At 39.4% G+C, this 14,330-nt stretch overlaps 1 protein-coding gene across 5 annotated transcripts in view; it reads left to right on the top strand.

The window, feature by feature from the left end:
* The first annotated feature begins 5,512 nt into the window (after positions 1-5,512).
* mmp23ba (matrix metallopeptidase 23ba) overlaps positions 5,513-14,330 on the top strand; it is a 28,113-nt gene continuing 19,295 nt past the window's right edge. For 2 of the 5 annotated variants that reach the window (XM_081348142.1, XM_081348139.1), the window contains exon 1: positions 5,617-5,917. In XM_081348142.1, coding sequence (XP_081204268.1) covers positions 5,751-5,917 — 167 coding nt within the window. In that variant the 5' untranslated portion in view covers positions 5,617-5,750. Of the gene's footprint in view, positions 5,918-14,330 lie in introns of all 5 variants that reach the window. The other 3 variants (XM_081348138.1, XM_081348140.1, XM_081348141.1) reach the window with 3 other exon arrangements.

The raw sequence follows: 14,330 nt of genomic DNA, 5'->3' as shown, positions 1-14,330 counted from the left end.
ATTTTCATTTAAAAAATGAGGTGATCATTAAAAATATTATGTATATTTTATTAAGAAAATTGTGGTTCAGTTTTTGTTGAAAATATTGAGAACATTTCACTAATAACACCAAGAGATGCATTTTCCTATTTTTTTTTTAAGGAAACATACACAATTTTAGTTGTGTAATAAGTTTGATTCTGTGCTGTCTTATTATAAAACAATATATCTCAAAGCTAAATATAAACAGGTCATATCCATTCTCTTGACTTCACACAATTTTGAGAATAAAAAATACTTAAAATAAAAAAACAATTAATTCATTATGTCTAAATAAATTAGGGCATTTTACATGATTTATTCAGGTAGATTCCATGAATGAAATCAAGCTTTAACTACTCAAAAATAGTATGTGTAATATTGTTACCATAATTTTTTTAAGTAAATAGCAGTAACATTTTTTACAGTGTCAGCATCACAAGTTGTGATTCTGAATAGACAAGTAAACAAAATAACGTTCTGAAAAAATGTGGCTGCATCTATTTAAAATGTTTAAAAATATCAGTTTGAGTGAATGATTCAATGACTCACTCATAAAGTCTTCACTGGTTTCATTACTAGATGAATCAGTCTTTCTGAATGAATCTCTTGAGTGAATGATTCAATGACTCACTCATAAAGACTTCACTGGTTTCATTACTGGATGAATCAGTGTTTCTGAATGAATCTCTTGAGTGAATGATTCAATGACTCACTCATAAAGTCTTCACTGGTTTCATTACTAGATGAATCAGTGTTTCTGAATGAATCTCTTGAGTGAATGATTCAATGACTCACTCATAAAGACTTCACTGGTTTCATTACTGGATGAATCAGTGTTTCTGAATGAATCTCTTGAGTGAATGATTCAATGACTCACTCATAAAGACTTCACTGGTTTCATTACTGGATGAATCAGTGTTTCTGAATGAATCTCTTGAGTGAATGATTCAATGACTCACTCATAAAGACTTCACTGGTTTCATTACTAGATGAATCAGTGTTTCTGAATGAATCTCTTGAGTGAATGATTCAATGACTCACTCATAAAGACCACTGGTTTCATTACTGGATGAATCAGTGTTTCTGAATGAATCTCTTGAGTGAATGATTCAATGACTCACTCATAAAGACTTCACTGGTTTCATTACTGGATGAATCAGTGTTTCTGAATGAATCTCTTGAGTGAATGATTCAATGACTCACTCATATTTTAGCAGTCTCCTGTCGCCACCTACTGGTGTAACGATGTAATCAGTACAGTCTTTATTTGAAGCATCAAGTGACTTTTAAAAGCTGATTTGCTCTATTCTGATCTCTACTGTAGACATCAGTGTTTATATCTGGACTAATCTTCTCTCCAGCACTTATGGAGAAAGACAGAAATAATGAAGCTGTGATGTTAAAAAGACTGTTAGTGAATCTAGTCCACAGGATTGCTGTCGGTTTCGTCCCTGCAACATGATGTGGAACTTAAGCAGACTCAAAAAAAGATAAAGTCTGAGCCGAATGCAAGCCGGATGTTTGGTGAGGCCCGGTTCTGTTCAACAGAGGAACACCGTCTGGACTCACACATCCGGGAAGCTTTTCCAGCACCGTTTAACCCGTCGGCTCATGAAACCGCAGAGCTCTTGGCCATGTGCCTCACAGATGATGCCCTGAACTGTTTGTTTCTGCTTAACCATGAAGATAAACATGAGTATAAGGGGTTGTGGGCAGACGGGGCCAGAAGAGCCTGTGGTCGGACAAACATGTGCTGGTAGTGGACGGGACACGTGCCATTTATCCTCAGAACTAACCCTTCGCATGTCGGGCAAACATGACCAAAGTTGTTTTTTTATTATTTCAATGAAATGAATGTAATATATTTTAGTTTGATAATGTTTTTTATTTAATATTTTGTATTTTTAGGGGATTTAATGGTTCTAAATTATATTTACACTGTATTTAAAATCCACTTATTCACGTTTTGAGTATAGACCTGAAAAATAAATTTCCAAATGAAACTGTGGTCAATCTTGAACGCTTTAGAGCGACAGACTGAAGTTTGATCTCTTTTCAAAGACGACACTTGGCAGATTATTGCTGAAGTGAAAAAAGTTACAGACTTTTCCGTTTATTGTTATTAAAAAATGCACAAAATTGCTATAAAATTTTTTATATTAAATATATTTTCAAAACACATTTTACTCTAAAGTTGCAAGAAAATCAAAGCCATAATCTGACTGAAAGCTCATTTTTTGAGATATCAAGCTCAAATTTGGAACACAACTATAGATTTGTGTCCGGCTGCAGTGCCAACATAGTTGTTCATTGCCAATACTGCAGTGCATTTCAGCTGAGGGTGCTAGTTTTATTTGTTCATTTTTACTGTTGCAACTGACAGCAGTATTTTGTTGCATACAGAGTTCAATAATATAAACTTTTCTATTCTAGGGCCTTTAATCTACTCTGGCAGCTAAAATCTTCACAGTCTATGGTGACTAAGGGTTGTCAAAACGTTATTAATGAATGTTAAAAAAATACTATGCAAATATTAAAGAAAAATTCCATTTTGCAGATATTAAAGTTACTTTTGAATGTTCTCTGAACGTAACGTAACACTTGAAAAATGGGTAAATATTTACAATTTACAGTTTATTTGTTAACTAATTAAACATGAACTAAGAATGAACAATACTTCTACAGCATTTATTAATCTTAGTTAATATTAATTTCAACATTTACTGATACGTTATTAAAATCAAAGGTTGCATTAGTTAACATTTTATTAGTTAACATTAGTTAAAGGGATAGTTCACTTTAAAATAAAATTTTGGTATGTTTTAGCTTACCTCAAGGGCATCCGAGATGTATGTGTCTTTTTTTCCGCAGTAGTTTCAATTTTGATATTTTTAGGTCAAACCGTTCTTGTCTGTCAGTCATATAATGCAGGTCTATGGTCACTGTCTCAAAGAGCATGCACAGAGTCCAAATTAAACATTTCCCCATCGTAAGTACACATTGATGGCCTAAGACACGAAACGAGCGGTTTGTGTGAGAAAACGAACAGTATTTATATCGTTTATACCTCTTGTAACACAGCCACGTCCAAGTGATCTGAGGGCGCGGGCGCTTCCTGGTGTGTGACGTGTGCGCAAACTGGTGCATAGATATATATACACTAGATGTCACCTTAAAGACATTCGTTCCAATGAACTGTCGTAGCCAAGGCGACATCTATTGTATATATCTATGCACCAGTCTGCGTCTTAGGCTATCAATGTGTACTTACGATGGGGAATTGTTTAATTTGGACTCTGGGCATGCTCTTTGAGACAGTGACCATAGACCTGCATTACATGACTGACAGACAAGAACGGTTTGACCTAAAAATATCAAAATTGAAACTACTGCGGAAACAAAGACACCTACATCTCGGATGCCCTTGAGGTAAGCTAAAACATACCAAAATTTTATTTCAAATTGTACTATCCCTTTAATGCACTGTGAACTAACTTGACCAAACAATGAACAGCTGTATTTGTATTAACTAACATTAACAAAGATTAATAAATACTGTAACAAATGTATTGCTCATTGTTTGTTCATTTTAGTTAATACAGTAACTGTTAACTAATGAACCTTATTGTAATGTAAAGTGTTACTAAAAAATGTTAGACGAACGTCAAAATAAAACATTTCAGGAACAAACACTCTATGAACGATATATAAATGTTTTGTGCTTATGGTTTTATTAAAGACCAGATAACTTTGAACAAACGTTCTATTAACGTTACTGGAAGAATGTTTGTTCATAACTTTGGGAGTCTGGTTCATATTAATAATCTGTTTGTATATTGTATGTATTTAACGCTCATCCTTCTCTCGCACGTTATAAGACATCTTTCCCTCACGGGTCAAAATTATGGAGAGAGAATTGTGTCTTTATTACATGCAAGAAAATAAATGATCTGAGAGTGAAAAAAAAGTTTGAGAGAGAAAGTTATCACACTGATAGCAAAAAAGCATTTTATGAGAGAAAAAAGAATATTTAAGAGAAAAAGTTTTCATACCAATAGCAAAAAAATAATAATATTTGAGACTAAAAAATGTTTTGAGAGAAAGTATTTTCTCAGAACAAAAAAAATATAAATTTGATTTTTTTTTATTATTATTTCTGAGAAAAGAAATCTCTCTCAAAATACTTTGAAAAAAAACTCTCATATATATATATTTTTGCTATCAGTGTGAAAATATTTTCTCTAAAAAAAAAGTGTTTCTCTCAAAACGCTTTTCTTTGCTCTCAAAGTATTTTGAGAAAGATTTTCTTTTCTCAGAAATAATAATAATAAAAAAATCAAATTTATGTTTTTTTTGTTCTGAGAAAATACTTTCTCTCAAAACTTTTTTTAGTCTCAAATATTATTATTATTTGCTATTGGTATGAAAACTTTTTCTCTCAAATATTCTTTTTTCTCTCATAAAATGCTTTTTTGCTATCAGTGTGATAACTTTTTCTCTCAAACTTTTTTTTCACTCTCAGATCATTTATTTTCTTCCATGTAATAAAGACACAATTCTCTCTCCATACAAAATGACCCGAAGCCCTAAAACTATACTTCTTTTTTTTTTTTTTTTTTTTTGGTCCAGAAAGTTTATTTTATTTCATTTTGATAATATTTGTTCTATGTTTTTTGGAGATTTTGTGTTATTTTTTTAATTTACCTTTAAACTAATAGACTGAATCAATAAATAATAAATAAATAGTAGCCTAATTTAAGCACATTCCTCACATTCTTTCAACTTAAATTCAAAATAACTCAGATTTTCATGCATAACCCTTTTATAAATATCTTACATCGAGTGTCTTTGCGGACCTCTTGTGGAAATATAATAATTTAATAATATAAGATGATATTTCATGACTCTAGATGGCCTTATAGCTCTGTATGGAGCAAATGAGCTGTTCCTCTGGGTCCTAATGTCAGTTCGCTTCAGTGTGCATTCAGATACACATGTAGACATTATACAATCATTTTTTGGTAAAGTTTTAGCATTTTTAGTTTGAATTTTGAGCATTTTAGGTTTTTCTATGTGAACTGAAGCATTCCTCGCTTTCCATTCATTCCCAAGGGGGTCAAATTGACCCGAGAGGGAAGGATTTGCTACTTTTTTAAATTTCAACCACAAAACTCCTCAAATCCATTATTTTTCGTGTGTATTCGTGGTTCAAGTGCGACAAAAGTCCTAGACTCTTGGACCCTCTGATGAACACTCAATTTTTTTAAATAAAATAAGACTTTCGGGTCGAAATGACCGGAGGGAAAGATGATTAATCAATCAATGTAATTCCTAAAATCCAAACCAAAAAATAAATAAATAAATAAATAAATATTGCAGACTGTTTTAGTTCAGATAGCAGAACGGAACGGTCTGTTCGTGGTTGTTTGTACATGAAATGAATAGCTATTTGGCTACTTGTATTTTAAGTGCAAGAATGATGCAAAATCAGGAGGCAAAATCAAAAGCAGCTGTCTCTTGAAAGATGATTAATCCTCCAAAAATGACAATGAAACAGCAAGTGTGGTAAAAGCAGCATTGATTGCATTACAATGTGTGCAGCTGTGGAGCAGTCAGTGTGTTTCTCCATCTGAGCTCAGTCTCTGCAGAACGCTGAACACTGACGGAGAACACACGCTGTCTGTCGGGAACCCAATGGCAAGACAAATAACCCACGGGAGTAATAATAAATGGTGAGGTTTGATACGTCTTTGTTAAGGGCAAATATTTGGACGTTGACGTCGCGAAGATGGTGCGTGAAGTTCATGGAAAGCTCGAAGGGCTTGTTCTGCTGGCGCTGGCCGGGCTCGGGCTCTTCGTGCATGAAGTCACGGCTCTGCCTGCCTGGAGATTTGAGGTATGTCATTAGTTTTTCATCAGGACTAATCATATTTCAGCATAACTCTCCTTCCTTGCATAACTCTAGACGCGCGTCAAAGCGGCGTCACGCGCGTGATGTGATAGCCATTGATACGCTCGAGTTATACAACTAGAAGTCGTTCACACAGACCGGACGCGTCCTGTCGTTCATTAAAACGCGACGAATGGGACAGAACGCAACGCAGGGGATCTGAGACGCGGTGAACTGCTTTTAACTTGACGCGTCGTCTTTAAAACGCAACGCTCATGACATGAGACGCGACGCAATGACCAGCGACGCGTGTCTGGCGCATAAAAACAGAGCAGATGAAAGATTGATATCACTGACGGACTTTTGCAGGCATTACCACTACCTTTCATCTGCATTTTCATTCTTATTTATGTGTTTTTTCGCTACATTTAATTTGTGTTTTTATTTTTTGTTCACTTTTGCTTTTATGGTCTGAAATTTTGGAGGATGCACCTTTGGTATTTCCAAAAAAAAGAAGAAAAAAAAAAGTAATAATAATAATAAATTTGTGGGGTTTTCAGGTTTGTGAATGATGTTTTGTTTCACTTTAAATGATCTATGCCAGTGTACTCTTAAAAAAAATAAAAAACAACAACACACTTTGGTAACACTTAATTTTTCAGTGTCCTTATTACATGTTACATGTTCTTACCATAGTAATAACAGTAAATTATGGATAATTACATGCAACTAACTCTCAACCAAATCCTTATCCTACCCTAGCCTTATAGAAAGTACATGTAGTTAATTAATATTAGTCAGTACTTAAATATAAACAATGACACCTGAAAATAAAGTGTAGCCAACACTTTTAGCATATTTAAAATCTACTGTTGTTCTCAATTTTCTTTCAAGATATATAATAATCAGCACGAAAGGGAAGTTTTACGCTAGTCTTTTCTTCTCTATTGTGTGGTATGTCCGAAACTTCAGGAACAAGAACAAATGTGGGCGGGGCTTGATTGTGTCTGTGGGGAATTGATTGGATGGTTGTGGTTTGCTATTGGCTGATCTCATGTGAGTGACAGGTTGCCTCATCATCAGGGAAGAGAAGAGATGCTGGGAAGAAGGGGGAGTTATTCTTCATGATGACAGGTTGCTTGGAGGCACATGTAGTTCTGGAAATATGGCCACTTTAAAACCATTTCTGCTGAGCCAGAAATGCCATGAGAGTAATTAGACTAAACATTTTTCAAAATGTTTAGACCTTGTAATGCTTAATCAAAATGTCACTGGATCTTCCAGTGAAGCGTCAGCCTTCTCTCCGGCGGTGATGTTTGTAGGATTCTGCAATCATTCAGTGCTTGTAAGCCCCGCCCCTTAAGCGCACGCTCATTTGCATAATATTTTTAGCGACACACCCTTCGTCTCAACATCCAATCAACAACTGATGCACAGAACCAAGCCCTGCCCATGCATTTTCTAAGTTTCACTTGGATGTATATTACAATGTTTCCATGTCATCCCGACTTTAAAGTGTAATTTTAGGCATTTTTATGGTATTTGCTACAAATATGAAAAGACGGGGCAGAAACCTGATTTCAGTCGATCTAAATAGCTCAGACATGATGCAAGAACAATCCCTTATAGATGACACTGACCTCATGCAGTCTTGGCACTTCTTAAACGTTTGTGCAATATTGATTGTAGAAGGAAGGAATGCTTGCAGTCACATAATCTATCTTTCTTCCATCCTGAAATAATATTTGGATTGGCAAGGGTCTTATGAATTAGCTTCTGTCAGGACGGTTTACTCACCTGTGTGTTATTGACCCCTCGACTGTCTCTGGGATTTTAACCCTTGCATTTCTTGTTGTCCAAGGATTTACATCCTGACTGGTTTCTGGAAGTTTAAACTGTGATTTGTGTGTTTGTGTAGCTGTTTGCTTTTGGATTATTACTACACTTCCTCAATAAATCTGTATCCCATGCACATATCAGACCTTTCTATTTCACAGAAGACTTTTCTGGATCAGCTCTCATATACATCTTCCTGCTCTTGAATAGAACTCAACTGAATTTCTATTCGCTCACAAGGTATAAACAGGAAGCGGGCGCACGCACACATTGTCTTTCACTTCGGAGCCGAGCTTTCTGTTTGACTTCAGAATCTACAAGACTCAATAGCGTTGAAGACTCTCTTTCAGTGTTGGTTTGACAGTGGCCGCAAGCTTAAGCTCACTCAACTGCTGTTTTCTGTGTCGGTATCGGTGGGCGTTTTTACTGATAGTGTTTACAGCACTGCTGTATACTGTGGCCATTCCCTGGGTGCCTCAGCACTGTGAGAGTAGTGGAAAGAGTATTGTTTTTTCTTGTCTTTCTTCTTTTCTTCACAAAAAGAGCAACACAAGCGTGACCCTGCGTCCTTTTGTGCGTTTCTGGGTGCGGTCGTTCCCTGGCGCCAGCAGACGGCCACAATAGTTGTCTCTCATGTTTGGGCATTCAGCGTGCTGAGGCAGCTTTTGTGGATAGTTCATGTTCCCATTGCGGGAATATGACTATGGTCGCGTTAAGATCGAGACTCGCTTACCTCAAGGGAGGTGCAGTCCCCTCGCCTATACCCCGATCTAGTGTCTATTCTGCCCCGCAGAATAGGCCTACTCCGGCGCTTAGCCAGGGTGATCTGAGGATTACCGTGAGGGCTTCCCGCCGAGGCAATCTCCGTAGGCCCCTCACGCCTCACAAACGCGTCCGCCGCTGGAGCCCCCAAAAGAACGTAATTCACTAGCCGTGTCTTTTGGGGCTCCTCCTGATGACCACAGCATCGGAGGGGGAGCTTCGCTCCTCTGGAGATGAAGACTCAGCTGCGTTGCCCGCTTCGGGGAGTGTAGCATTGCCCGAGTCTGAGTGGGCATCTATTGCTTCCCGGGCCGCTGAGAAGGTCGGGCTTGAGTGGAACCCTCCATCACGTCCCGAACCTTCTCGGTTGGATGATTGGTTTCTTTTGCCTTTCTTCCCGGAGGTGCACGAGGAGGTCACCAGGTCGTGGTCGGCACCGTATAGTGCCAGACTACGGCCTGCTGGCTCCTCCCTCCTCACCACCCTCGACGGCAGAGCGGCCAAGGGGTATGTGGATCTCCCGCCGGTGGAGCGTGCCGTTACGATGCAGCTGTGTCCATTGTCAGCTTCCTCTTGGCGGGGGAATCCATGCCTCCCGTCCAAGGCCTGTAAGATGTCGTCCGGTCTCACAGCGAAGGCTTACAAGGCCTGTGGACAGGCTGCTTCCGCCCTGCATGCCATAGTGCTCTTGCAGGTCCACCAGGCGCTCATGGATATTCACGAGGGCGGTTCTGACCCTGAGCTCCTCCGGGAGCTCCGGGCGATGAAGGAAACTGCACATTCTATTAGTCAGGCGATGTCCACCTTGGTGGTCCAGGAGTGCCACCTTTGGCTCAACCTGGCTGACATGAGGGAGACCATTAAATTGGCCTCTATCAAGAGGGTAGGGGACCTGCATGCATTTTCGGTTGACGAATCGTGCCTAGAATTTGGCCCGGCTAACTCTCACATGATCCTGAGACCCCGGCCTGAATACGTGCCCGAGGTTCCTACCACTCCCTCCCGGGACCAGGTAGTGAACCTGTAAGCGCTTCTCCTGGAGGAGGCAGACCCAGCCCTGGCTTTTCTCTGTCCCGTTCACGCTCTGCGTCTGTACGTGGACAGAACGCAAAGCCTCAGGACCTCAGATGAGCTCTTCGTCTGTTACGGAGGCCAGCAGAAGGGAAAGGCTGTCTCCAAGCAGAGGATGGCCCACTGGATAGTGGATGCCATCGCCTTGGCTTATGAAGCCCAACCCTCTGCCCGCCCGGGTTGAAAGCCCACTCCACTAGGGGTGTCGCTTCTTCTTGGGCGCTGGCACACGGCGCCTCGCTGACAGACATCTGTAGAACTTCCATATGTTGTGATCCCTGCAGCGATCCCATATACGTATTCTTCCACGATCAGCTCCCTGCGGTGAGCCTGTGTCTTCACTTGGCAGAGTCCGCTCTGCCGTCACTGTCCGGTGTTGCCTCCCCCTACCCAGGCTGGAGCCACCCCAGTGACATTTTATGTGCTGCACTTCCCCCTAACCGGCCAGTCCATATGTGTATTCTCCACATGGTACCTCCCTTCAGGCAGGATGTGGCTCTTCAGCGTCCCCTGGAAAGGCACGCTTTCCCAGTGTTGTCCAAAGAGTTCCACTGTGTGGGGTATAACGGAACAGCAGTCTGAACTCCTCTACACATGCCTTCCGCTCCAGCCAGTTGGGGGTCTGTGAGTCTTGCGTAGAGCGCTGGATGTGGCAGCAACCGTGGTGTTTTCCAAGGGATCCCAATTACGTAGTCACATTGACGTTACGTCGAACGTGAGCGACTGAAAGGGAACGTCTCGTTTACTGATGTAACCCTCATTCAAATCAACGTTCAATGGCTCGTTCTGTAGACACTCGAAGTTGATAGGGCTCCCTGAAGTGATCCCAATTACGTCGTCACTTCGACGTTACGTCTCCCGTTCCCTCCTTCAGGGAACAAGGGTTACATCAGTAACTGAGATGTTTTTGCTAATAGGTTTGTGAAAACCATGGGCAAGTTTTTTAATGTACAGATTAGGCTTGTTGCGATAGTCGGTGTTACCGGTGATACACGGTGTTTAACCCACCTACCGGTCATAGCACTTGACCACCGGCACCGTCCCCATCGTGTTGAAGTTTTAGCCTATAGTAATAAAGCACTTAATTCAGTTAGTGACTATGTGCCTTCTTAATTTAGCGTAAGCGGAACGAGCGCCGCAGTAAAGCAGCAGGTGTCCGATTTCATTTATCATTTGAGGAGAGTGAGGCGAGCTAACTGGCAAAGGATGGCGGAAGATCTGGTTTCAAAGAGAAATGCAAACGTGAGTTTAATTTTTATATTAGCTTTTTTTTGCACTTAAGTGTCCAGTGATTATTCGGGTAGGCTACCTTATTTAACGAAGTTTTTGATGTTCGTTCGTTTCATATTCGATGGTTGTGCGGTGTTTTTTTTTGTTTTTTTTTAGCTGAAAAAGGCAGGCACTTTATTTAACGAATAGTGATTTTTTTTTAATATAATTTCTTGTTTGATACTTGCACGATGTGTGCAGTGGTTCGTTTTGTTAATAAATGCACTTTAAAGGTGTTTCATAAGTGCTTTTGTTTAGTTTTTACATGGTGTGTTAAGTTATTATTCATTTTGCAATAAAGATGTGTGTAATACAAGCGAGTCTCTTATTGTTTTGTGTATTTTTATTAAGAATAAAATAAATTAACCCATGATTAATTCAAACAAATGCTACTGAATTGCCGCTAATTAAAGTGAAAGTAAATTGAGACGTGTGCACGTGCACATTTTCGGCCACCCGAAATCCCCGACACGCAACCCCGGTGACACCGGGATTACCGTTTTTTTTACACGTCGATTAACCGGTGGAAAAAATCCGTCACCGCAACATCCCTAGTACAGATAAGTGCTTTTTATAGGCTGCTGATTTTTAATTTAGCTGTGAACAAAATATTTTGCAAAAAGACCGTATAAAAAGATCTGTTATCTAAATGTTTGACTTTTTAAAGAAGATTTTTGCTCAAGCTAAATCCAAGTGTTATTTGACTATAGCTAAATGTATGAATCCTTCTAGTGAATCCAAGAGTTTACTAGGCCTATATTTTAGCTGAAATTAGCCAGAGCTAAATTGTAGACAATTTTTGTCTGCTATATTTACATTTATGCATTTGGCAGACGCTTTTATCCAAAGCGACTTACATTGACTTTCAAGGTTCATTTACATTCTTATCAGTTCTTGCTTTCCCTGGGAATCGAACCCATGACCTTGGTATTGCAAGCGCCAGTGCTCTACTGTTTGAGCTACAGGAAAGCTTATATGCAGTTCAAAGTTTAAATGTCTCACTTAATTCTGTTCAATATTACTGTACTGTATTACTGTACTGTTCAATAATGCTATAAACAATCAGTCTGTGATGGGTTTGCCATCAAAAGCATTATTCTCCATGACATCTGGCCCAGTTCTGGCCCACATCTCCCACATTTGTCTGGCCCAAATACGACATAGAATGACTGCGATGTCTCAACCTGTGTGTGGCTGACAATAGCATACATATCCGGGGCTCATCAGGGCCAACTATGGCACATATGGCTCAGTTCTGGCAGCGTCAAAAGTTACATGGGCCACATCTGGGCAACACACAGCAAGCCACAACACACACTAAAACCGGCTTGATGTGTGTGGGCCAGATGTGGCCCATGTAACTGAGCCACATGTGCCATAGTTGGCCCAGATGAGGTCCGGATATGTATGCTATCTGGCAGGGGACCTGGTTATTTGTGACCCTGGACCACAAAACTCAAATCTTTTTTGAAATTGAGATGTATACATCACATGAAAGCTGAATAAATAAGCTTTCCATTGATGTATGGTTTAGTAGGATAGTACAAAAATCTGGAAACTGAAAATCTGGAATCTGAGGGAGCAAAAAAATCGAAACATTGAGAAAATCTCCTTTCAAGTTGTGCATTTATGTTCACGATTATGCTGCATTCACTCACACAAATAAATGTTTTATATATTTACGGTGGGAAATTTACAAAATATCTTCATGAAACATGATCTTTACTTAATATCCTCATGATTTTTGGCATAAAAGAAAAATAGATCATTTTGGCCCATACAATGTATTGTTGGCTATTGCCACAGATATACCCGTGCGACTTGAGACTGGTGTCGTGATCCAGGGTCACAATTAGCCAATGAAATCCACAGCAGTAGTGCTGCCCCACAATAGCTGACTAACCGTTAGTCACTAGGAGAGGTTTGGTCGACCAAACTTTTATCAGTCGGTTAGTCGCAGGAAATAAAAACATTCGTCTATCGTTCATCGACTTCAAAGTCCGCTCGTGCTAAAATTAACCTAGATAATTGTGTGCTATTATTTAGCACATATTCAAGTGTTTGTGTGGAGAGTGTGTTTACTGCATGACATACCGCCGCCGGTTTATGGCTGCATTTAACTTAAAATACTCCATCACTTTTGCTCATACAGATAAGAGTAACGCAAACTGTAAAGGGTCTACTTTTATTTCTGTAAACTCACAATAACAACAAAACATTGTGCTTTTGTAAAGTAATGAGAACAGTCAGGATGCGCTTTCTGCCGTCTCAGTCTCAGTGAACTTGAGCACGTCACAGAAATGAACCGAAACTCAGCGTACACTTTCCTCGCAGACATGAGAGATATATCTAGCCTATAGAAAGTTTGAAATGTCCACTTTTAAATGAACAGATTCCAATGGAAAATAAATGTTCTCAGATTGTGTAATCCATATGAAACGTGCATATAGGTGTATCTCTGCAGCCGAAAGCACAGAAAACATTACCAATAAATTATTAAAATGTTTTGAGTCTCACATTCATAATCATTATGTTTGCCGGTGCGCTGTATGTGTGCGTTTGAGCACTGATTAGGCTATGTATTCTATAGGCAATTAAAGGCTCATTATTATGATTTATGGCTTGTTAATATAAACGCACAATTAGTCGACTAATGGCTTGAAAGAACGACTACTAGTCGACTAGAAAAATCTTTAGTCGAGGGCAGATCTACAGCAGGGTTTGACGACTGACCACCGTTGTCTCTAATGATCGCCAGCAATTAATGAAATGATTATTAGGTAGCATTGACGTGACTGGTCTGCAGATGTCTTGGGCGTTTAAACCAGAGGACAATCAGAGCTGAAATCAAATCTTTCAGTCATATTCATAAACTCTGTCTGAGGCAGTAAGTAGCAACTAAACAAGAAGAGGATGAAAAATCCAGAATAAACCAGCATGAATTCCATATTTTCAAACAGGATATACAACTACAATCATATCCAATCCATGTCGTTAGACACAGGAACAGAAGAAGGATAAATCTCTCTGCTGGATGGAAAGGCCTGTAGGTAGAAGGTTTATCCAAGTGTCTCGGGAATAGTTTGGCTGCTTTCCTCTTCGTATTTCTGCTACTCTCGAAGAATCATAGCATTTTTTTTCTTTGTAGCTCCACACCGCATAGCAATACATGACAAGACACTGTGACCTACATTTCAAGATCTCCAGCTCATTCCCAGATATACAGCTCAGTAGAATCAGGGTTCAAGGGACTATTAATGGGAAACCCGACAGGACAACAGAAACGTGATGTAATACACAAGAGAGTGACATCTCTGCTGACAGACTCGACCTACAAAGCTTCATAATCCCTCTCTGGGTTTAGTTATGCCTCTTTCTGAAGCCAATGTGATAATTCAGAGCATTCTGACGTCATGCTCCTTTCATGACAAAAAAAAAACTAGTTTCTTCAGAGCTATCTTTGTAGAGAGCGAATGATCAA

The sequence above is a fragment of the Scardinius erythrophthalmus genome, assembly GCF_964197995.2.
Source record: "Scardinius erythrophthalmus genome assembly, chromosome: 20".
Taxonomy (NCBI): Eukaryota; Metazoa; Chordata; class Actinopteri; order Cypriniformes; family Leuciscidae; genus Scardinius; species Scardinius erythrophthalmus.
This window is presented reverse-complemented; position numbering and strand designations above follow the sequence as displayed.